Source organism: Danio rerio, chromosome 18, assembly GCF_052040795.2.
Source record: "Danio rerio strain M-AB ecotype USA chromosome 18, GRCz13ab, whole genome shotgun sequence".
NCBI classification, from domain to species: domain Eukaryota; kingdom Metazoa; phylum Chordata; class Actinopteri; order Cypriniformes; family Danionidae; genus Danio; species Danio rerio.
Genome location: NC_141038.1, coordinates 48,168,524 through 48,194,556, shown reverse-complemented (window position 1 = coordinate 48,194,556; position 26,033 = coordinate 48,168,524). Strand labels below are relative to the sequence as shown.

General features: G+C 36.3%; 2 protein-coding genes across 7 annotated transcripts in view; one reads left to right on the top strand and one right to left on the bottom strand.

The window, feature by feature from the left end:
- Nucleotides 1-173, bottom strand: part of large2 (LARGE xylosyl- and glucuronyltransferase 2) — a 332,880-nt gene extending 332,707 nt beyond the window's left edge. The window contains exon 1 of one of the 2 annotated variants that reach the window (XM_087291895.1): nt 77-173. The gene's annotated coding sequence lies outside the window, so the exon portion shown is untranslated. The remainder of the gene's footprint in view (nt 1-76) is intronic. The other variant, XM_087291894.1, reaches the window with a different exon arrangement.
- Nucleotides 166-23,612, top strand: pex16 (peroxisomal biogenesis factor 16). Of its 5 annotated transcripts, XR_015514440.2 has the most exons (12): nt 166-370; nt 2,599-2,634; nt 2,726-2,802; nt 7,364-7,497; nt 9,557-9,657; nt 11,964-12,044; nt 13,141-13,290; nt 15,731-15,803; nt 17,192-17,311; nt 21,296-21,360; nt 21,460-22,325; nt 22,387-22,782. XR_015514440.2 is itself a non-coding variant. In XM_087292635.2 (11 exons), exons 4-11 carry the CDS (start codon nt 7,430-7,432, stop codon nt 21,516-21,518), a joined length of 717 nt encoding a protein of 238 aa, XP_087148761.1. In that variant the 5' UTR covers nt 166-370; nt 2,599-2,634; nt 2,726-4,230; nt 5,881-7,429; the 3' UTR covers nt 21,519-22,782. The 5 variants fall into 5 exon arrangements, 4 of the variants coding, with proteins under 4 accessions (XP_087148761.1, XP_087148762.1, XP_087148760.1 ...); XM_087292635.2 differs by having other exon boundaries at nt 2,726-4,230; nt 5,881-7,497; nt 21,460-22,782; XM_087292636.2 differs by having other exon boundaries at nt 2,726-4,591; nt 5,789-7,497; nt 21,460-22,782.
- Nucleotides 23,613-26,033: the final 2,421 nt, after the last annotated feature.

Sequence of the window (26,033 nt, the reverse complement as noted above, 5' to 3'; positions counted from 1 at the left end):
CAATAGTACATGGACAACATATAAGCAAAGTTACGTCTGTACATCATTATTAACTCTCTTCGTTTATTTGTCTTACCCACGAAAACAGCGTTTTAAACAAGTTTACTATGTCTTTAAAATGCGCGCGCTCACCTCCTAGGAAGTGGCGTCAGAGGAAGACCGTCTGCATACGCGGAAGTGTCAGCCTCCGTGTGTTTTTGCTATGAGCTGTGCGTGATTGGAAAATATATTGCTTTGACTGTGATGTCGGTGCTCTACATGGAGAAACTAAGCCGTGTTTTCGAGCGTTATCAGGAGTATGTGAGGACAAGCCCGGCAGCCGCGTCTCATCTGGAGAGCACAGTGCGCGCGCTTAGTTACCTGATCGCAGGTGAGAGAGACTGATGTCTGACAAAGTGAAAGTAAACATTCATGTGCACGACTAAAAGTTAGATATATATTTATTCAGTCATTGTGGAATAGTATGCAGCTTTCCATACTATTCTGATGTATTTTGTATTTGACTATTAAGTTAATCAAACTAGTCCAAGAAGTTTTGTCTTTTATAAAAATGTAAATCTGCGTGTACAAATATGTAATGTAGCCTTGTTAACATAACATTAAACGGATAGTTCACCCAGAAATTACGGTTTAATAACTATTTACTCACCCTTAAGCAGTTCCAAGACTTTTATGCGTTTCATTCATCTGTTGAACACAAAAGAAGATGCTTTGAAGAATGCTGAAAACTGGAAGAGGAGAGCAGGGCACTTAGTAACACTTTTAGGTTTTGGCCAAATAATGAACAAAGTTGTGGGGTTACACAAACCACATTTTTTTACCAACAACACACAAGCCTCTCCTACAAATGAGAACTGGTTGTATGATCAATGGTTTCTGTGCAGTTTTGCCAAAAATGCCAAGAGTAAATATGCTACTGTTTACCCCACCTGCGGGGTAAACAGTAGTAAAGGGTAACTGACAGAGGGTTAGTTGTAACACATGCGTATGAAGTAAGATTTCACACAATTAATTTAAAAATAGTTTACGTAATATAGTATATGTCCTTAGTACTTGGCACAGCATGTATATTTATTTATCTATTCGATAAACACATTTGGATTTATTTGCATTATTATCTATTGTTATACAATGCATTCATTTGCATTATTACCAATCAAATGTATTTTTATATAAAAAATATATATATATATTAAAATGCATTATTAATGTAAAAAAGTTCTCAACATTACACTTAAAATGTAAACATTATATTGTTGGTTTAATTGGTGTCAAACAGTGTGTGACTTATTTGTAACACCCTGTCACAACTAACCCCGCTGTGTCATGTTTTCCTCAAAGCTGAAAACTTAGTTCATAATCTAACATCATTAAATATTAAATGCATTCATTATATGCATTCTTTTAATAGTTTTCAAGGCATATTTTAATTTCTTGAGGTATTTTCCAACAGGCCAATGTTAAACCCTTTTTAGCCAGTTTGTTACATTTATTATTATTTTGTTAAACCATTTAGTTAAACTTGATCAGAAACTGTTCGTGTGGATTTTTGTCCCCCTGCTAGAGAGCCTCTGAATTTTCTTAACGTTTGAAATAGGGCTGCAAATCGTAATGTTAAAATCTACCTTAACAAAATATTGCGATATGAATACAATTTCTCCAGATGTCTTAAATATCTCTGTTTCAAAAGATTTTTTTTATCATTTTAGATTATTTGGGATGATTCTGTAAGGGAGAGAATTATGCATAAAATATAATAAACAAATTTAAAGCAAAAGTAAATGCAATAAAGAAAAGTTACAAGTAAAATAAACATTTTTAGCGTTTTTTTTAAGTCTACGTCACCATTTTTCTCAGAAAACCTATTTCTAAAGGTGCTGTTGACTTGAAATTTCCCCCGGATGTTGATAGCAACCAAAAATAATAATATATCCAAAGAAAAAAACTCTAATTAGTTTTCAAATGAAGTTATCTGTAATAAAATGAAAAAATTATCGAAAGCATGAAAAAAGGAAGGTGCAGAAAGCCATGGAAGGCCCAGACAGCAGCTTAAATGCAGTAGTTATTCAGCCCCCCTCTGCCATTCGTAACTGTAAAGTAATATTAGCTACTTCAGTTCAACATCTACATTAGAAGGATGATGAAGATGAAACCAGGGTGGACATTTTAGCAAGATAATGATCCAAAACATTCAAGAAAACTCTTAAATGCTTTCAGAGAAAGAAAATCAAGCTGTAGAATGGCCCAGCCTATCACCTGACTTAAATCCAATTGAGAATGCAAAGTTAAGATCAGATTTGATAGACGAGGCTCCCATAACCGTCAAGATTTTTCACCGTCAAGAAAATTCAGACCTGAGCAATGCATGTGACTTCATCCTCCATATCAGAGGCATCTTCTGGGTTTGGGTTTTTACCAAAATCTGGTTCAACTCCATGTCTAGCTCCTTTAGAACTATTATTCCCAGACAAAAAACATGATGTGTTCAATATTTATTTTCCCTGCTGTATATCGCCTAACCTTTGTAGTACTAACACAGTAACTTTGAGAGACCTTTACCATTTTGATTATGAGTACATATGTCTTTTCTCATTACAGGCCGCTTCTCAGACTCTCATGAAATCTCAGAGCTGGGTAGGATTCACTGTTTTCTATTTGTTTTATCTGAGAGCATGTCCTTCTTTGAACTCTTTTTCAGTTCATAATTCTCACTTTTGATTTGCAGTCTACTCCGCGTCTAACCTGCTAGTGCTGCTGAATGATGGTATCTTGAGGAAGAATCTGTCTCGGACTTTGCCTATGGTAATGGATTTCCCTTTAAATGAATATATATTACTTTGAATGTTTTGTTCTCTGAGGTAGTTCTACAGTCTTTTTGTCTTATCATCCACCTCCTCGCTTATTTTGAAAGCAAACTTCCAGTCGTTCACATGAAAATACTTCCTTTAGTGCCGTTTTAAAATGCTCGTTTTGAGCTAGAGAGCAAGTTTGAGTTCTGACGAATACCTTGTGTTTTCACGGTACATCTTTTATCTGTCAAAAGCCCATTGATCTCTCATAAAATAGCCATTCGAAGATAGTTTCTCCTTGCTTAATCATCACACTTGCATAAGGGACCGGTATGTGCATGTGCTTTCGGCATGGCAACCACCATAAAGTTATCTATGAAATGAATGAGAGTTTTTTTTCTATTGTCAAACTTTAGCACAGTCTGTTCTGCTTCAAGAGAGAAGATTCAAAGTTGCGGCAGGCTTTATGCTTTCAAAATCACTTTTTTTTACTACACATTGTTAAAGAATATATTTCCCAAGTCTTTTGCCCCAACTCTGCCACTGTTCAGTAATAGACTTGTTGATATACACCGTTTCGCCCCGCTGATGACAGCCTCAAAATGACTAAAATGGGCAGCCTGTAAAAAAAAAAACATCTGACCCCTTCAAACAAACACACTCATCTTTTGGAGAAAGCACAGTCTACAAACATTCTTCGTAGTTTTTTTCTCTTTTGTTTGTTCTTGCGAGACAGATTTATCTTTGTAGGTTCCATTGCCAGCGCACAATAATAAACACATTTACAGACAGAGGGTCATTTTGGAGTTGCTCAGCCGAGATAGGACGAAGAAGCTTGTGTTTAGAGCCATGGGTATTCGAGCTTTGACTTTAATGGACCTCTTCAGAGACACTTTGACTTTATATTGACTTTGTGAGTGTTCAGCTAGTCTCCAGTTGGCAGGTACTCTCCAGTTTCTGCTAAATGGCAGAAAGTTGAATCCTCGTTACATCTAATTATGGCTAAAAAACACAATTTAGACTCGTGGAAGAAAATCCAGAGTACTGCAGTGTTTTTGACCCTCCAAATGAAAGACTTTTGGGAAATCTGCAGGACATTTTTAGTTTGAAAGCTTTAGAGTTGCATTTTTCTATTGCATTTTGGCTATTTGTGTGAGTAGGGTCTGTCTGCAGTCTACAAAACAGGGGTGTAACTTGTACAGTAGTAGAGGCGTAACCTGAAGTTATCGAGGCCCACATGTCAAAACTGTGTTGTTAGCAAGATGGAGCTGTACCCTTCACAGTTATTAACGTCTATACTTACCACAACCCTAAACCCAACCATTATAGTTACTAATGTCTACACCTTCCGCGACCCTAAACCTAACCATCATAGTTATTAATGTCTACATTAACTATTACACCTACCACAACCCTAAACCTAACGATCATAGTTCTTAATGTCTAAACCTACCACAACCCTAACCCTAACCATTATGGTTATTAATGTCTATATTTACGTTTACACCTACCACAACCCTAACCCTAACCATTATGATTATTAATGTCTATATTTATGTTTACACCTACCACAACCCTAACCCTAACCATTATGGTTATTAATGTCTACATTAATGTCTAAACCTACCACAACCCTAAACCCAACCATCATAGTTATTAATGTCTACCTTAACGTCTAAACCTACCACAACCCTAAACCCAACCATCACAGTTATTAACATATACACCTACCACAACCCTGAACCCAACCATCACAGTTATTAACATCTACTCCTACCACAACCCTGAACCCAACAATCACAGTTATTAAAATCTACTCCTACCACAACCCTGAACCCAACAATCACAGTTATTAACATCTACTCCTACCACAACCCTAAACCCAACCATCACAGTTATTAACATCTACTCCTACCACAACCCTAAACCCAACCATTACAGTTAATAACATCTACTCCTACCACAACCCTGAACCCAACAATCACAGTTATTAAAATCTACTCCTACCACAACCCTAAACCCAACCATCACAGTTATTAACATCTACTCCTACCACAACCCTGAACCCAACCATCACAGTTATTAAAATCTACTCCTACCACAACCCTAAACCCAACCATCACAGTTATTAACATCTACTCCTACCACAACCCTAAACCCAACCATCACAGTTATTAACATCTACTCCTACCACAACCCTAAACCCAACCATCACAGTTATTAACATCTACTCCTACCACAACCCTGAACCCAACCATCACAGTTATTAAAATCTACTCCTACCACAACCCTAAACCCAACCATCACAGTTATTAACATCTACTCCTACCACAACCCTGAACCCAACCATCACAGTTATTAAAATCTACTCCTACCACAACCCTAAACCCAACCATCACAGTTATTAACATCTACTCCTACCACAACCCTAAACCCAACCATCACAGTTATTAACATCTACTCCTACCACAACCCTAAACCCAACCATCACAGTTATTAACATCTACTCCTACCACAACCCTAAACCCAACCATCACAGTTATTAACATCTACTCCTACCACAACCCTGAACCCAACCATCACAGTTATTAAAATCTACTCCTACCACAACCCTAAACCCAACCATCACAGTTATTAACATCTACTCCTACCACAACCCTGAACCCAACCATCACAGTTATTAAAATCTACTCCTACCACAACCCTAAACCCAACCATCACAGTTATTAACATCTACTCCTACCACAACCCTAAACCCAACCATCACAGTTATTAACATCTACTCCTACCACAACCCTAAACCCAACCATCACAGTTATTAACATCTACTCCTACCACAACCCTAAACCCAGCCATCACAGTTATTAAAATCTACTCCTACCACAACCCTAAACCCAACCATCACAGTTATTAACATCTACTCCTACCACAACCCTGAACCCAACCATCACAGTTATTAACATCTACTCCTACCACAACCCTAAACCCAACCATCACAGTTATTAACATCTACTCCTACCACAACCCTAAACCCAACCATCACAGTTATTAACATCTACTCCTACCACAACCCTAAACCCAACCATCACAGTTATTAACATCTACTCCTACCACAACCCTAAACCCAACCATCACAGTTATTAACATCTACTCCTACCACAACCCTGAACCCAACCATCACAGTTATTAAAATCTACTCCTACCACAACCCTGAACCCAACCATCACAGTTATTAACATCTACTCCTACCACAACCCTAAACCCAACCATCACAGTTATTAACATCTACTCCTACCACAACCCTAAACCCAACCATCACAGTTATTAACATCTACTCCTACCACAACCCTAAACCCAACCATCACGGTTATTAACATCTACTCCTACCACAACCCTAAACCCAACCATCACAGTTATTAACATCTACTCCTACCACAACCCTGAACCCAACCATCACAGTTATTAACATCTACTCCTACCACAACCCTAAACCCAACCATCACGGTTATTAACATCTACTCCTACCACAACCCTAAACCCAACCATCACAGTTATTAACATCTACTCCTACCACAACCCTGAACCCAACCATCACAGTTATTAACGTCTACTCCTACCACAACCCTAAACCCAACCATCACAGTTATTAACATCTACACCTACCACAACCCTAAACCCAACCATCACAGTTATTAACATCTACTCCTACCACAACCCTGAACACAACCCTCATAATCATTAACGTCTACACCTACCGCAACCCTGAACCCAACCATCACAGTTATTATCGTCTACAAAAACTTCTACACCTACCACAACCCTAAACCCAACACTCATCTTTTGGAGAAAGCACCGTCTACAGACATCCCGTATAGTTTTTTCTTTGTTTGTTCTTGTCAGATAGAATTATCTTTGTAGGTTCTATTGCAAGCGCACAAAAATAAACACATTTGCAGAAAAAGGGTCATTTCGGAGTTGCTCAGCCAGGATAGGATGGAGAAACGTATGTTTACAGCCATGGGTATACGAGCTTTGACTTTAACGGACCTCTTCAGAGGCGCTTTGACTTTATATTGACTGTGTGATAGTTCAGCTAAGTAGTGACTCAAGTCACGTTTAGAAGATATAAAACTGATATAAACATGTAAAGGCTTGTAGTTTATCACTTCCGCCTAAATGGGTCAACGATTTCTTACACGCCAGTTTCTCATCAATTCTTGACCAATCAAAGGCTCTCTAGTATCTGACGTGCCCCGCCCCATCAAGAAGCTTAACATTTGATGTCTCGAGCTCAATCACTCTCACTGACAGAGCAATGATATAGCAAAACACTATTGGCTGTCAAACATCGAATAACACTTCACATTTCAAAGCACAACAGGGGACCTTTGAAACAAAAACACACTAGTGTAAATGTAGCTTTTTGATAAAGTGTCTACCTTTCACTATTGTATAAAAGCAGCCATTCACACTTAATTCTGCTTTTACTTTAAAATGTGGATAAATATTTTCAGAACTGAACATTTCTTTGTTTTGTTCTGACGTCATAACTCTGTTTTTGTGTGTGTGCATAGTCTATTTCTCAACAGAAGCTGTTAACCTGGTTGTCAGTGCTGGAGTATGTGGAGGTTTTCGTTGAGATGGCAGCCGCCAAGATGTGGGGGGATGCTGGACGCTGGCTTGTTATTGTTCTTATTCAGATTGCCAAGTAAGAACCTTTATTTTAGATGCAGTATCTAATCCAATCTGACTGTACACAATTGGTTTAGCAACGGTTTAGATCTGATGAGTGTACTTCCTGTGTGTTTCGCAGAATTTTTGCATTGGTTTCCAAGTCAGTGATATTGCATTGATTTGTTCAGATCAAAAAACTACAACTGTAGTCGGGTCGGCATCCTAACGTGAAGGAAATATTTTCAAAGCTTGCCAAAATGAAAAAAAAATCCAAAAAGCGAATTAGAGTAGGATGAGTTTCCATGAAGTTGCTATGCTGTGTTCACATCATATGTGGAATTAAGTATACCTGCAAGGAAGTTACATACAGTCAATGCAAGCGTGCAAATAGAGGGGAATTATTGCCACGCTGCGCAAATGACGCAGAATAATAATAATAATACATTTTATTTATAATGTGCTTTCTAAAACCCAAAGTGCTACAACAACAGAGAAATCAAACATGCAATAAAATCAAGGACTATGCTCATTGCTTTGAACCTATATGACTTTCTGTGTAATATATCTAAAGGTACTGTAAGTTTTTGACTTTTCTAAAGCATAAAATACCTTAATATGTTTGCAGATATTTAAGAAACATGCTACTATTAGTGAACATTCTTGTGTATCTGAAAAACAATGCTGAAGTCAGATATTCTGCTTTGGAAATGTGCGTTATGTGCCGGAATGGTGTCTTTGTTTTGGTCCTTTTAACCCGCCCAGTGCCAGTTAAGCCAATTATATTTCAGCAAACTGGGTTGCCTTGATAGAAAACTGCATATTTCATTCATTCAGAAAGGCTCACAATGCAAGTGTCCTCGACCAAAATGTGACCTCAGGTAGATGGTAGCTGACTCTGAAATGAGACGCAGATTCAGAGTTCCCCATGAGGTGGTTATTAATCAGCAAAAAATATAAATGATATGAATGTAAAACATTCAGTGAGCAGGTTACATTGTAACCCCATGTCCTAACAACACACGACGTGGCAAGATTTGCAGCGATAAGAAATTTGGCTGTTTGCATTAGACGAAACATGACAGAACTTTAAATTCAGAAGCACACAATAGTGCACTCACTGCACTCCGAAGAAATGGTAAGGTTTATAATCTAATTAATGCATATCAAACCTTTTTAACATTATTAAATGTAGATGCTGATTCACTGATATGTGTTGGCTTGCATTATTTTAAAAAGTTCAATTTCAAATGGTTTATTTTATTTTCCAGATCTGAGGTGAATTATGTGCTGCTGCTTTCAGTAGCATGGAAATAAAGGTCATGTAAAATGGCATTCAAACTTACATTATTAGCATTTAACACTGAATAAAGCACCTGAGGTTTGCCTGGGCATTGCCCGTTTTCTGTTGTTCAGCTGCAAGAAGTTAAAACCATTTCTAAAATGATCAATTTGAGGTGTTGGTTAGAACAAAAACTCATTTTAATATGGAGAATATTCCTTCTATCACATGCCATTGTTTTTATATAAAACACGTCAATCTGGCAACCTGCGTGGTTGTGTTTGTTTTGATTCAGGAATGTAATACCTAGTTTAACCACTGGGTGTCAAACTTACATATTGCACCTTTAACTAAATGTCCTCTTTTGATAAGTTCCATGTAAATGAATAAAGATAATACACTCAAAAAATGACTTGTTTAAACTACTTATTTAAATAAGTTGAAACAACACAATGTTCAAGGTTTTTTAGGGGGCAACTGAATTGTTTTACGATCAATCACCTTACATTTGTAAAAATGATTAAATTAGCTTAATTAATTTGTATTGGGACAACAAAAAGGAATTGTGTGGAACCCAGCATTTACTACAGTGTGAAAGCACAATTAAAGTGCCATAAAAGTCATCAATGTGACCTTGGCAGATTTTTTAATACACTATATACATTAGATTTGGGTTCGAGTTCTTTTTCTCTGCAAATCTTACCGTCTAACTCTCACTGATGACAGAATTGATCGAAAGTTAACGAAATAAACATTGCTTTACTGCATTCTCATATCTGTCCTCCCATTTCTCCATCCTCTCCTGTGTTTTCAGAGCAGTTCTGCGCTGCCTGCTGCTCTTCTGGTACAAATCAGGCATCCAGACTTCACCACCTATAATTCCTCTGGACAGGGATTCTCAGCTCTGTAGTCAAGGTGAGATATCTTAGACAAAATCAACAAGCCTATCAATATTTAAAAAGAGGCTTTTTTTAAATAACTAGAAAAGCTCCTCAAAACAAACAGTGGAATGTTAAATGTGGAATGTCTGACACCCTTTTCTAAATATGCAATCATCTGCAGGTCAAGTCCTTTTAGACCATTTTTTAATGTAAAGAAATGTTTCACTTATTTAATAATAATAATTCCTTCCTTTTATATAACGCTTTTCTTGACACTTAAAGCGCTTTTACACATTTTTGGGGGGGAATCTCCTCATCCACCAGTGTGTAGCATCCATCTGGATGACGCAATAGCAGCCATATTGCGCCAAACTGCACACCAAACACCAGCTGATTGGTGGAGAGGAGAAAGAGAGATGAAGCCAATTATGATATGGGGACGGTTAGGAGGCCATGATGGACAGAGGCCAGTGGGAAAATTTGGCCTGGATGCCGGGTTTAAACCCCTTATCTTTTTTTAAAGAACATTCTAGGATTTTTAATGACCACAGAGAGCCAGGACCTCAGTTTAACGTCTCATCCGAAAGACGGCGTTCACTAAGCAGTATGGAGTCCCCATCACTATACTGGGGCATTAGGACCCACAGAGACCGCAGGTTAAGCGCCACCTGCTGCTCTCACTAACGTCACTTCCGGCAGTAAACTAGCTTTCCCATCATACCATCTAGAATGGTATGAACTCTTTGAGTTAAAACTTGCTGTATAACATAAAATAATTTACATAGATGTGATTAGAAAAAGATAAGTGGTCTTAAAATTTGAAAATATAAAAAAAAAAGATCTACATATCAGACACAACTCTAAAAGCTATACTATACAGTACTACTATACTATACTTAAAAAATACCCAATAACAGCATTATATGTATTAATATATAGCCCTCTGGTGACCAAGAATAAAATAAAAAATGGAAATGTGCAAATATTTAAGAATAATGATAAAAGATATTGCAGATATTTTTATTGGAAATTATACTGGAGAATCTTCTGAAATCTATTGTGGTTAATAATTTAATATATTACAGTTTTAATCTTCTGTATATAAAAACACGTGATTACAGCACAAATATCAGTGGAAATCTGAGAATCACTCAGTTAGATCATTGTATTTGTTTATTAATATTTATTAGTTTTAACTAATGCTGGTATTTTGAAATAGACCATATTGTGAATTTATAAATAACAATACCTGCAAGTTTGAAGCGTACAAATATTATTATTAAATGTTATTAAATAAATTTAATCAAAGTGTATTAGAAAAAAACAAAGTTGTATTGAAAAAATATCACAATAATTAACCCTGAAAAAAGCAGCGCAAACACTACCAGGCTGCTGATGTGTTTGCGACAAGGAGGGACAAGGATGAATCCAGCTTCTTATTCAAAGCTTCTTATTGACGCTATCCGGTCCACCTAAAAACCGCGACGCTTTCTTTTTTCAGTTTCTTGTTCGCGCTCAAGAAAACACAGTTTAATCTAAGCAAGGGCTTATTATGCGGTCCTGGCACCATCTTGTGGAAAGACAACGTCTACTGTGTTTGACTAATGGAGACCAAAGCGCTGTCTCTTAGAAATTATAAATATTTTAAAATAGGCAATGCATACAGCATAGTTGCAATCATAACAACTACATTCTCGATTAAAACAGCCTCAAAAGTACATTATGTTGTCCAATAGGAGGAATATTAGTCAAACTGTAGAGCGTCCTCTGCTTTTATGTGGGCGGAGAAATACACAGAGGTGAAGAGGCCTTTGTGTGCTGTTACTGGCAAAATATCTCACAGCTATCAGCCAATCAGATTCAAGAACCTGACAGAACTGTTAAACCTAAAAAGAACCCCCTAAAAACTAATTTAATGACTTTTAATGCAGTTTACAATAAAAGTCATTAATAAATATAAGTCTTATAAATGTATCAGAAAACTTTGAAGTTCAGAAGTCAGAGTTAATTATTTTTAATCATTAACAGGAAATGAACCACACTAAAGTGTCTCTGGAAACCACAGCGCAGGACATTTAGCAGAGACACAACAAACAATTAACGCACAGCAATAATACAGAAATATTCCCACTGATGACAGTAAATAAACAGAGAGTGAGACAATAAGTCCAGCGTATGGCATGTGTAGATAAGCTGTGTTTGTGTGTTGTGTAGGGTTGTGCTCATTTGATTTGCCCTTGAACAGAAACACGGCAGTAACTTTGAGAAGCATCAGCTCTTGCAGTCTGTGTCAAAATAGTGATGTTTTGTTCATTCGTCACACACTTATATTCTACACAGACAACAATGAAGAAGAAGATGATGAAGACAGTTCTTTTGTGGGCCAGCGTTCAGGAAGAGTGGTCCGGCCACTGGGAAGTGGTAAGACTTTGTTTGTTTGGTTTGTTTGTTTTTTGTTGTGTTGCTTTGTTTTTGCTTTTATTCATTTTCTGTTTGTCTGTTTTGGGTTTTGCTTTGCTTTATTGTTTTGTACGTTTTTTTTTTGTTTTTGGTTGTTTGCTTTTAGTTGTGTTGTTTTGTTTTTGCGTATTCGTTTCCTTTTTGTTTTTTGTTTGTTTTGTTTGTATGTTTGTTTTTGTTGTGTTGTTTTGTTTTGTTTGTTTGTTTTTTTTTGTTTTGCTTTCCTTAATTGTTTTGTATGTTTTGTTTTTAATTTGCTTTGTCTGTTTTTGTTTATGCTTTTATAAATTTTTTGTTTAGTTCTGGGTTTTGCTTTGCTTTAATGTTTTTTGTTTTTTATTTTGTTTGTTTTTATTGTGTTTTTTGCTTTTTATTTGTTTTTGTTTTGTTAGTTTTGTTTTTTGTTGTATTGTTTTTTTTACTTTTATTATTTTTTTGTTTTGTTTTTCTTTTTGTTTTGTGTTTAGCTTTGCTGTGTATTGTTTTGTTGGTTTTTTTTATTTGTGTTTTGTTATTGCTTTTATTTGCTTTATTAAAAAATCAAAAATTGTCGGAAAATGCCTGATTTTTAATTATAACAAATGACAAATTTTTTCTTAAACAGTTACCAAAAATACGTAAGTCCTCTTAATTACATTTTTTTTTTTTTAATTTTGGAAGAAATATTTTCAGCTCTTTTAAAGAATAAAGCAAACATTAATATCTAAAATATATAATAATTAACTATATTAATTGGTATATAAACCAATATTGCCCAAACCCATTCCCAATGTGTTGAAAAAAATCTCTCCATTAAATAGAAATTGGGGAAAAAAATATAAAGGGGGCTAATAATTCTGCCTGTACACCTATACCTATATATTAATGATAAGAACACACAAAATACAAAATGAGAACTATAAAATTAAAATAACACAATCTTACATGCATTTCTAAATAGCTGGTAAAATACATGGTGGTCATTCTTGTAATAGTGTCCATTATTTATCCTTTAACCAAGTGTACAAAAATGGTTCCATGCCATTAAAAATGTGTAAGTGTATTTTTCTTTTTCTAGCACCATCATTACAGTCTCGTCTCTGGGGTCTCCCTCGGAAAAAGAAAGTAAGCAGGAATCAGGAAGAGGAGCTTTACTCCAGCCCGACTCCTCTGGGTCTGCAGGAAACCATCGCAGAATCCCTGTACATCGCAAGACCGCTTCTGCACCGTATCCTTCCTCAGTGTTTCACAACAATATCAGTGCAATATTAACCCAGAGGTGTAGAAACAATCTCAGGGGTGTAGGAACATCAATAAGTCGAAGTCATGTAGTTTTATTAGATTTTCACCATGTTCAGTCCACTACTGTTGTGTGATCGGCACATTGTGTGGCACATTTTTTTTTTTTCATAGCATAATCAAGTATTTCCAAGAAAACAAGATGATTTAATGTAGTAATTCTCACTTGTTTTGACTTGAAGGCTGCTTCTTTTTGTCCCAAGCACTATTTGAAGGCCAACACTTGTAGTCTCTAAATGGTGTTTCATGCCTGCAGAAGTGCTTGTGTTTTTCAAGGTTGCCGGCCTTTTGCATGGCTTTTAGTTGTTTATTGGATGATGATGATTATGAATACAATAACTTAGAGCAGGCTGTGGGCTGGTGTCCTGGAGAGTTTCTCCAACTTGCTTTAACATATCAGCCAGGAAGCTTCTAGTATATCTAATAAGAGCTTGATTAGCTGGTTCAAATGTGTTCAAAAAAGAGCTAAACTCTCCAGGACACCGGCCATCCAAGACTGAGTTTGGACACCTCTGACTTAGAGCTTGACATGGAAGAAAGAAATTAAATTAAATTAAATTAAATTAAATTAAATTAAATTAAATTAAATTAAATTAAATTAAATTAAATTAAATTAAATTAAATTAAATTAAATTAAATTAAATTAAATGTATTCTCATTTTAATATTGCCCAGACATTTCATGTCTCAAAATACCTTTTTTTTGGGGCTAACACATTTATCCATTTTTTCCAGAGGGAAATTTTGGTCTTCAAAGACAAAGTTCAGTTGGTGAAATAAAATAAAATACCCTCACAGTAAGAAGGTCGCTGGTTCTAGCCCCGGCTGGGTCAGTTGGCATTTCTGTGTGGAGTTTGTATGTTCTCCTCGTGTTTGCGTGGGTTTCCTCCTGGTGCTCAAAGCTAAAATTGTCCGTAGTATATGAGTGTGTTGCTATATGATATGATGGGTTGCTGCAGGAAGGGCTTCCGCTGTGTAAAAGATATGCTGGATAAGTTGGCGGTTCATTCCGCTTTGGCAACCACAGATTAATTAAGGGACTAAGCCGAATAGAAAATGAATGAAAAATAATCTTTAAAATCTGTTAGCACAATAGCTAAGTGGTTAGTGTGCCGACATATGGTGCGGCAGCGCTCCTGGTATCCCGAGTTAAAATCCCGACTCTTGGACCTTTCCCGATCTTGCCCTCCTCTCTCTCCCACTTCATTTCCTGTCAACCTAATACTGTCCTGTCAAATAATGGCAGGGATGCCAGAAATAAAACTTTATAATAATAATAATTTAAAGAATAAATCATTTTAATAATTATAATAATCATATATGTGAGTGCTGTCATCTCACAGCAAGAAGGTCGCTGGTTAGAGCCTTGGCTCAGTATGCGTTTCTGTGTGGAGTTTGCATGTTCTCCCTGTGTTTGTGTGGGTTTCCTCCGGGTGCTTCGGTTTCCCCCACAGTCCAAAGACATGCGCTACAGGCGTATTGGGTAACTAAATTGTCCGTAGTGTATGTGGATATGTCCCAGAGATGAGTTGCGGCTGGAAGGGCATCCGCTGCGTAAAAACTTGCTGGATAAGTTGGTGGTTCATTCTGCTGTGGCGACCCCGGATTACTAAAGGGACTAAGCCGACAAGAAAATGAATGAATGAGTGAATAATAATCATTTCTGTGATCAATAATATCTTAATTTTTAGTTTGGCATGAAAGTGCACTCAAAAAATCTGACTTTTTTCTCAAACTACTTGTGTAAAGTAAGCTGAAACAACACAATTCTAGACTTTTTTTTTGGAGGCACAGCTTAATTGTTTCATGTTACTTAAATTAGTAAAAACTAATAAGTCTACTTAATTCCTTCATGTTGTCCCAACACAAATCGATTGTGTGGAACCCAGCCTTTCTTTACAATGTAAAATAAATATTGAAAAATAGCTATAATAATATAAACGTCATCACACGCTGAACATGCTTAAAATGAAACTTCTGAGATTTGTGTTGGGGCAACATGAAGGAATTCAGTTAGGTTATTAGTTTTTACAAATTTGATTTGATTGAGCATAAAACATTTCAGTTTTACCTAAATAAACTGTAGAATTGAGTTGTTCCAGCTCATTTTAAATGAGTTATGTGAACAACCAGAAAACATATTTTTGTGTGCGTAAAGAATTCATTTTTAATTCCTTTTACACACATTTTATTCTTATGTTTTATATTTGTATTGGACCATGAGCTAGCTGGCAATAATAAGCTCAATTTTGATTGCAAGATTGATCAGGAAATTGATATTAATCTCTTTTATTTTATTTTTGCTGTGGTGATGAAATTGTGTGAATATATTTTGACAGTTTTTCATCCTCCATCCTTAACATTTGTAAGTGGCCAGTCTTGGGATTTGCGGAAAACGTTCCTGGAAACCATGGATCCTCTCTGGTCTCTTAGAGATAACCAGGTACAGACTGCATTGCATCTCTTTCTCTCGCCCTCCCTCTCACTCCCTCTCTCTTTCTCTCGCCCTCCCTCTCACTCTCTCTCTCTTTCTCTCTCCCTCCCTCTCACTCCCTCTCTCTCTCTCTCTCTTAATAAAATGCAGTTTAGTTAGAGATAAAATATGTACTACGCTCAAATCATGAAATTATTAAAATATAAAATATATAAGAAATAAATGACAGAAAAACAATGATAATAATTTTAATATTGATTATAATAATTAACTAGTCAAAATGCTGTAGATTTAATAAATTAGGCAAATTAATACAGTTGATTAACCTATTTTGTACATATATTTAGCAGCTAGATTTGCATCTTTCCCTCTCTCTATCCTAATCTCTCTCTTTCTTAATATCTCTTAAGTCAATTGGCATGACTGTCAAATATACCACAATATTGCCAAAGCAATAACAATAAGCATACCATACATAAAACATATTGATAAAAGACAAAAATATATAAGTAAATAGCACAAACTTATATATTCATAATGTACACGTTATTACAATATAAAAGTAAATCAATTCACAATTGCTTTATTGGCATGACTGTAAATAATAATATAGCCAATGCTTGAAATATGTAGACAAATGTAAACATATAATAACAATAAAAATATCAAAATAAAAGAATACCATAATACATCTACGTAATTCTCTTTCTATAATTCAATTGGCTTTATTAGCATAATATACATGGAAACATATTGCATATCGTATACATTCATTCATTCATTTTCTTGTCGGCTTAGTCCCTTTATTGTTCTTGGGTCGCCACAGCGGAATGAATCGCCAACTTATCCAGCTTATTTTTTTACGCAGCATATGACCTTCCAGCCGCAACCCATCTCTGGGAAACATCCACACACACATTCACACACACACTCATACCACTACCGACAATTTAGCCTACCCAATACACCTGTATCACATGTCTTTGGACTGTGGGGGAAACCGGAGCACCCGGAGAAAACCCACCCGAACGCAGGGAGAACATTCAAACTCCACACAGAAACGCCAACTGAGCCGAGGATTGAACCAGCGACCTTCTTGCTGTGAGGCGACAGCACTACCTACTGCGCCACTGCATCGCATAGTTTTATACATATTAGGGAAAAAACAGTCTAAATAATAGTAGTGATAACAATATTGATAAAAATAATAACAACAATAATAATACATAATGAAATAGAAAGGAATGTATACAGTATACATATTAAATACACATAATTATATAAAACATAATACAGATGTGATCTCCCTCAGTTTCTCTCTCGCACTCTCTCAGAGCTGTCTTTTTCAATCTGTCTGCAAAGGTTTACAGTTCAATGTGCTGCTGTTTCCTGTCCAGTTTTAGTTTGCTGAGTGACATGAAGGCGCTGAACCGAAGAGAGCGTGCTGAAATGAGGAGACGGGCCTTCCTTTTGCTCTACTACCTGCTCCGCTCCCCTTTCTATGACCGATACTCTGAGTCAGTGTCTACTTTATTACATACACACTTGTTCTGTCTTGTCTGTTGATCTTAAAGGGTTAGTTCACCCAAAAATGAAAACTGGTTAGTAATTACTTACCCTCATGTCAGTGCTATCCACGGTGACCTTCGTTTATTTTCCGAACAAATGCGCAAACGCATTTAGGGCGTGGCAGAATCCACTTTTGCTAATTTAAGGACGGAAAAATCTGCTTTGCACCATGACGCATGATCTAAAAGGATTGAGTTTATTTTTTTAATGAGTTCTAGTGTGTTTTGAGAATAAACCACTCAGAGTCTCATCTCCCATTCCCTTTAAGAGCCAGTTGCGTTGCGCCATAGCGCATTTGCTATTTACATGACAACTTTGTAAGTGGAAATACTGGGCGTTTCACTAGCAGGAAAACCGTTAAACAGAGCATAAGGCATCTCATTATCTACTTTCACTTTCGCTCTCGTGGATAGGGAAACCTTGTACCACAGACATCAATTAGCCTATAAATAATTAATTTCGTTTGTTAAGCGCAAATATTTGTTTCAAAACTATTTCTAATTCAGTTTTAATTTCCTGCAAACTAATAAATTAACAATAATAACGAAGTGTGCTCAAAAAACATGCTGTGTATTTGGATATAACCAAATACTGACCGCTCACGCGCTTTGTTTTGGAAATTTGGAAAGCCGCAAGAAATCTGGTCGGGTCCCCTGGCTTCCGCCGTACAGCCGTGGGAATGCAGACCTCTACTAGTAGTGTTAGTTAAAGGTTCTCAATACCATGATTTGTGACCTAAACTTTGTGAACTAAAGTTCATCCATTTTCTTTCGGCTTAGTCCTTTTATCAATCTGGGATCGCCACAACGGAATGAACCGCCAACTTTTTTTTTTTTTTTTCCATATTTTCGTTTTCGGTTTTGTGCAAATAGAACCGCCAACTTATTCCGGATATGTTATTCGCAGCGGATGCCCTTCCAGCTGCAACCAATCACTGGGAAACACACACACACTCTCATTCACACACCTACACTAAAGACTTTTGGACTGTGGGGGAAACCGGAGCACCCAGAGGAAACGTGCAAACTTCACACAGAAATCCTAACCCAGCCGGGGCTCGAACCAGCGACCTTCTTGCTGTGAGGCGACAGCACTACCTACTGCGCCACCGCATCGCCCTAAGCTAAAGCGTTACCACATATTCTGTATTCTCTATCACAGTTATTTCTGTGAATGTAAATAGTTGATGAAGAGTCTGATGAAGAGCCGTGTGGCTTGAAACGTTACACGCTTTGTGTCAGCTTTTTAATTTGATGAATTAGTATTTTTGGAGCTTTGGTGTTGCCGCCTTTGATGAATATTTAATTTGCACCTTTTGTGTTTTTTGGCTGAGCACCCAGTTAAGAAGGATGTGCGTGCTTTTGTACAGTTTTTCAATTTAAACAGTTGCTAAAGAAACTGCATTCATGTCTGTATATATAGCCCAAATTTGTGTCTATTTCTAATATTATGTTTCCAAAAGACAATTTGGGACAAAGGAGGCATTTAAGAAAGCCCTTTGGAGTAATTTTGTGCTTTCAAACTTTTTTTTTTCTCCATGTTCAAATAGCAGTATTAAACACTGAAGTGTAAAAAGCACGGTGTGAGCCTTTTAACTAGCACTTTTGAAGGAAACCTCTTTGGGTCAAGCTGACCAGAACACAACATTAGTGGATGAATTAAAAAACACACACATATAGAGAAAGAGAACATTGCACTTTAGAAATAAAAACAGCAGTTCATAGATTCAGCTGTGAAAATAGCTTTTCCTAACTAAGTCCTTTAAAAGTACCAGTAACAGTCAGTTACACACTGAAAATGATCATTTTTGCACTAATATTAATGTATTTGTAATTTTATTAATCATTGAAAACTCTTGAGTCAGTTTTCTGGGCAGCGCAGTGTGTAGCGCTGTCGCCTCACAGCAAGAAGGCCACTGGTTCGAGCCTTAGCTGGATCAGTTGGCATTTCTGTATGGAGTTTGCATGTTCTCTCCGTGTTGTTGTGGGTTTCCTCCGGGTGCTCCAGTTTCCCCCCACAGTCCAAACACATGCACTATAGGTGAATTGGGTAAGCTAAATTGTCTGTAGATTATGTGTGTGGGTGAATGAGTGTGTACGAGTGTTTCCCAATACTGGGATGTAGCTGGGAAGGCATCCACTGCGTAAAACATATGCCAGAATAATTGGGGGTTCATTCCATTGTGGCGCCCTCGGAAATAGAGACTAAGCCTGGTGAAATTTGGCACATTAAGGAAGATTAAGGCGCCGATCACACTGGAAAAAAAGAAGCGCGGTGCTCTTTTTATGTCGGTAGGCACCGACTGAATTGTGCATTGTGCGCGAGTGTTACTGTTGATATTGGTATAATTTTAATATTTAGTAATATTGTGAAATTCAAGATTTGTAAAATAATACAGCTGTGGATAACTCAAAACAGCAACCACAAGTCTCTCCTCCATCCTTAAAAGTCTTCATAGTCGTCTTGACAACACAAACACTGCTGTCACCTCAACAGAAACCAGCCTCTGCTTTCATTTGATTGGAGAATGAAAAAGATGCGAGTGACGTAACATGCTTTTCCGCTCAGAGTTGACCTTTATTCAATTGCAATGGCAAAAACGCAAGGTTCGCAAGGACATCATTCAAAAAAGGCACCACTTAACGCAAAAAACACGTTCGGTGTGATCGACCCCTAATTGTTCTTATTAATACAAAGGAGATTATACATTGTTATTTTACATTTGATTATTGAATTTATGAACCTCAGTACTATTAGACTTATTTTATTTTTAACCTTTGTTCTATTGTTTTCATCTGTGACTTTAATTTATTTTATACATACTGTAATTTAAAAAAAAAAAAATATATATATATATATATATATATATATATATATATATATATATATATATATATATATATATATATATATATATATATATTGTACATTTTATGCATATGCACTCCCCTAAAAAAACATCCCAATCGATGTAAAATTCTTAATTCTTTCAAAAATAGTGTCATCTTGTAAAATTATTTTCATATTGCATGATACAGCTGAAGCCCTCCTGATTTATTAGCCCCCTGTTTTTTCTCTAATTTCTGTTTAACGCTAGTATTGAGCTTAAAGTGACATTTAAAGTCTTAACTAGGTTCATTAGGCAAGTTAGGGTAATTAGTAGGCCCACCCGGAATCTGTGCGCGCAGAATTCTGCAGATTTTCAGCCCATCATTAGTTCTGTTTATTTACTTGAGGAAATAAATTTTTTATTAATTTCAGTAATATTATTGACTAATGTGAAAATGTTTATCTGATTTATGTACAATGCAGTTTGTACAGTATTATTTTCTGTTTTTTACTAGATATATTATATGACAAACTTGCTTTATTTACTAAATAAAGTTAACCTAATTGGATTTGCATTTTAAACATTAAATAAGAGTTAAAAGATATTATTTTTTTATTTCATATATTAAGGTTTTAGTTATGATACTCCCAAAATAATTCCGCAGAAATCCACAGACTTTTACCAAAATTCTCCACAGAAATAGCAAAAAAAGTCTGCAGATTCCGTCTGGCCCTAGTAAATAGGCAAGTTATTGTATAACGATGGTTCAATCTATAGACAATCTAAAAAAATGGCTTAAGAGGGCTAATAGTATTGGCCTTAAAATGTTTTTTAAAAAATTTAAAACTAGCTGAAATCAAACAAATAAGACTTTCTCCAGAAGAAAAAACATTAAAGGAAATACTGTGAAAAAAATCCTTACTCTGTTAAACATCATTTGGGAAAAATTTGAAAAGGGAAAAAAATCACCGGAGGGCTTATAAACTGTATATCACATAAAATCTATATAATGTCATTTTTTCCAATATCCAGCAGTTCTATACTGCATAAAATAACGGTGGCTTTGTGTTTCCAGATCTAATGTCTTTTTCAACCCTCACAGGACAAAGATCCTCTTCCTCCTCCGCTTTTTGGCAGATTACGTTCCCGGAGTTGGTTTGGTGGCGCGTAAGTGGCGTATCCATCTCACCCAAACGGATGTTCAATGCTGTTACACTAAAAGCTCTGAGATATGTGCTGACTGGGTTTCTTTTCCTGTCCTCTCAGGTCCTCTGATGGAGTACTTGCCCATTTGGCAGAAGATCTACTTTTACAACTGGGGCTGACGTCGAAGTGAATTTTTCACAGGTCAACGGCGCCAAAAAAATGTTAGTTTAAGGAAAGCCTTTTCGGGGATACTACAGCTACAAGAGGACTCGAATCACAACTGTGCCAGAACATCTCCACGATTATTGAGTAACAGAAAATCTGGATAATTTTCCGATTGCTGCTTTTCTCTTTAAGCTTTCCTGTAATTTTATGCATCTGAGCCACAATTTCTTGCGCATATTATAAACACCTGGTATTAAATGGCTTGGCCAAACTTCAAGTTATATATCCCTCAATATGAATGCCTTCATTTTAATTTAGATGTACATTTGCAGGGAATAGTTTTTTTAAACTATAATAATTGACTGACAGGATTTTTTGGTCACTTTATTTTGATGGTCCGTTTGTTGAATTTAAGTTGCATTGCATCTACATGCCAACTAATTCTCATTAGATTATAAGAAGACTGTTAGGTTGGGGTTAGGGTTGGTGTACATAAGTTGACAAGTACTTGCAAAGTGTCAGTTAAATGCCTGTTGAAGGAGCAGTATCAGACAGTCTACTAATACTCAAATGTACCATCAAAATAAAGTGTTACCAGATTTTTTTTCTTGTTTTTTTTGTTCGTCTTTGCTTCATTATTTTAATGCCACCGCATATGGGATGAATTGAGAAGGGTATAAACGGAGGCCGGAGCCAGCTCCAAGTGGGTGGGTCTTGGAGCTCCAAGTGGGCTGGGCAAACCTTATTTAGTTGTATTTAGACTTGAATATTGTGCTTTATGAATTTGTATACCTAACCCTAAACCCAAACCCAACCTCACAGTAACCTGTTGTGTTTTATTAACGTCTACACCTAAATCCAACCCTAAACCCAACCTCACAGTAACCTGATAAACCCAACCTACTTGCGGTTTGAGTCCCTCCCACTTGGAGGTCACCCAACCTACTTGCGGTGTAATTCCTCCCACTTGCAGGTCTCCGGGCTGCAGCGATACCTACTTGGATGAATCTGATATTTTAATTGTAAATTCATAAATATACATGAAATATAAGGTCCCGTCTTTTCACAAGACTCCAATGAGAATTTTGTACCTAATCCATGTTTGTTTTTTTCACTGTGTGAAATGAAGTCATTCGAGTCTCTGTTTGAAAACCCATCGTTAGTTTGATTGAAAGACCTGAAGCAAAAATGATTCGCATGACTTTTGAAAAGTGTGAAATTGTATAATTGGTTTTTGTATATACCTTTATGCATTTAATAAATCTTTAAATAATAAGAGTCCTCATGCCTCGGGTGTTTCCATCAGAGAGCACAATTTAAACTGCAGCTAAGAGCTACTCGTACACATACAGTGGGGGAAACAAGTACTGAACACGTCAACATTTTAATCAAAAAACATATTTCTAAAGGTGCTGTTGACTTTTTCTAATTTTTCTTGCATGTTAATCAATGAAATACATATATGAAAATCTTATAAGTTTACAAATTAAGTTATGTGTAATAAAATGAAATGACACATGAAAAAAGTATTGAACACATGAAGAAAGGGAGGTGTAGAAAGGCAGTGAAAGCCCTGACAGCAACTTAATAATCCTCTGCCTTTTGTTAGTGTATATCAGGAATCACCAAACTTGTTCCTGGAGGGCCGGTGTGCTGCAGATTTTAGCTCCAACCCTAATCAAACACACCTGAACAAGCTTATCAAGATCTTACTAGGTATACTTGAAACACCCAGGCAGGTGTGTTGAGGCAAGTTGGAGCTAAACCCTGCAGGGACACCGGCCCTCCAGGACCGAGATTGGTGACCCCTGGGCCCGGTTTTTCAAAAGGCTTAATCTGGATAAAATTGATCCAGATTTAGTAATCCTGTTTTTGCGATCCGTGATCACGTAATCCAGCTTACTTTTTGAGCCAGTTTTTCAAAGCAACATTGGATTGGATCAATCTGATCTGGATAGGAACTTTTCAGGATCACTAAATCTGGATAACCAGTGCTCAATCACAATGTAGATGGATAGATAGGCCTATGTAAAGAGCAACAAGTAGAATAGCCAGTGTGGGGTCAATATAACTTTATTTTTATTTGAAATGAAAACACACACACATTTAAAAAAAAAAAACTAAAAACAATAAAAACCTCACCCCATCCTCTTCCAGCAGTCCGCTCATCTGAGACCTACAACACTGTAGATTGAGGATATTTATAATAAGTTTCAAATATAGAAGTAAATAAAAAAAGACTCAATGTCAAAAACTCCACAATAAGTTCAGACTTCCTCATCTGATGTGGAGAGACCAGCTTGTCTGAGCAAAGCCTTTAGGAGGCGAATCTCAAGTCTGGCCTTGGTTTGCTGCAGTTTGGTCAGAGTCAATTGTTCCTTTGCCAGATGAAGCTGTGCTTCTGCACTTTCAGTCTCTTTTTGCAATTTTTGAAAGAGATTTCAAAAATCTGTGATTGCCATTCTTTGCATTTTTTTTTTTTTTTGGGGTTATTCTGTAATCATTGCATGCATCACCAATAAATATTCTAAAAAGAAAAATATTTTCCATTGTGATGAATATATATATATATATATATATATATATATTATATAAAATTGATTGTTTTTGGTCAGTTTTGACAGCTGTTTGGGGGATTATTTTATAAGGCCAAGCTATTTCTACTTTGCTGTAGGCCTATACTGAAAGGCTGAATACATTAAAGCCAATAATCACTATAGCCTGACAGATGAACAAATAAAATTAAAAACTTATGAATAAATAGCATATCTAGTAAGATACTGCATGACCCAAAAATAATATTATTTAATACATTTTTTAAGTTTTCATTACATTTTGGGCATGAAAACCACACTAAATCTACCCTTCTGATGGGATCCAGGTTTTTTGGATCAAAGTGATCCAAATCCTACAAAAAAACGTCTGAAAAACCCAAAGTAAAGGTTTGATCTGGATCAAAACCAAGATTGGATTACGTGATCTAATCCGATTAGGTAATCCGTTTTTTCTTTTGAAAAACCCATTGTCAAGATTTGATCCAATCCCCTATCCAAAATCCTAGTGGATTACTTTTAAAAAACCGAGCCCTGGTGTAAATGAATATTACCTGCTTCATTCCAACATCTACATTATCAGTAGTGTTGGGGAAGCTACTTGAAAAATGTAGTGAGCTAAGCTATTAGCTAGCTCTACTTCAAATGTAGCTTAACTACACTAAAAGCTACCCCCTGGTCAAGTCAAGGAAACTCTCAAATGCTTTCAGAGAAAGAAAATCAAGCTGTAGAATGGCCCAGCCAATCACCTGACTCGAATCCAATAGAGAATACAAAATAAAGATCAGATTTGATAGACGAGAACTATCAAGATTTTTACACTCTGTTTAAGTCTGTTGAAAAAATCCCACCTGATCAATGCATGTGACTTGTTTGATTTACTTTTACGATTATATTGTTTTAAAAACTACAAAATTTGCTGTAACTCCTTGTGAACAGCTGCTTCAGAAATATTATTCCCAGGAAAAAATACTCAATACTTATTTCCGCCGCTGTGCACACAGCATACATACATCATTGTTTTCAAATCAATGTATGAATTAAACATACACATGATGTATGTCCTGCAGATTCCTGAAGTCCCTCAACAGTCCAGAACCACAGTATCAGCAATGCTACAGATGATGGAGTACTTTATGAAGAAGGCAAAAAGTGTCCTGATGGACCTCAGAGATTGGAGCAGCCATGCTATCTGTTATACATCCCTTTGGGGTTAAAAGAGATCTCTCAAGAATTGCGCCCCTAGATATTTACTAGTTTCCCTCCGGCAGTCTATCTATCTCTTTAGCTCTCTTCAGTTCATGCGGTGTGCTTGTCTTCTGGGATTCACTTGATCCACCTGGGGTTTTGAAAGACTGTGCATGATTTAGTCATGTACTCAACCGCAATTAGCGTATTAAATTCTAAAGCCTTTTCAGCAGCGGCAAATTACCTTCCGTGTTGTGAAGCGATCGATATCTCAATCGATTTAAAAACAATTAAACCTTTATAGAGTTTGTTAATCACGCCTAGAATTGATTTCCTGATAGCAGGAATTTGTTTTGAGGTGTCTCTTATAAATTATTTTATTGACACAAATGAATATGTGTAAAGTAACACGCAGGTTTTGTCAGGTGCAGGTATATATTAATTTCTGAAACTGTCTGTCCGTCTGTCTGTCTATCTATATATCTGTCTGTCTGTCTGTCCAAACATTTGTTAATTTATCTCTATCATCTATCTATCTATCTATCTATCTATCTATCTATCTATCTATCTATCTATCTATCTATCTATCTATCTATCTATCTATCTATCTATCTATCTATCTATCCATCCATCCATCCATCCATCCATCCATCCATCCATCCATCCATCCATCCATCCATCCATCCATCCATCTATCTATAGGCAAGGCAAGTTTATATAGCACATTTTATTCACAGCGGCAATTCAAAGTGCTTTCCATAAACGGGAATAACAGTATATATACAAGTA

Excerpts from the sequence above, each read along its gene's own strand:
- pex16 (NM_001025169.2), top strand. The coding sequence starts at position 259 with ATGGAGAAACTAAGCCGTGTTTTCGAGCGTTATCAGGAGTATGTGAGG. Across the intron at positions 7,498-9,556 it reads GTTCTTATTCAGATTGCCAA|AGCAGTTCTGCGCTGCCTGC; the intron begins GTAAGAACCTTT and ends CTGTGTTTTCAG. Across the intron at positions 15,804-17,191 it reads GGTCTCTTAGAGATAACCAG|TTTTAGTTTGCTGAGTGACA; the intron begins GTACAGACTGCA and ends TTTCCTGTCCAG.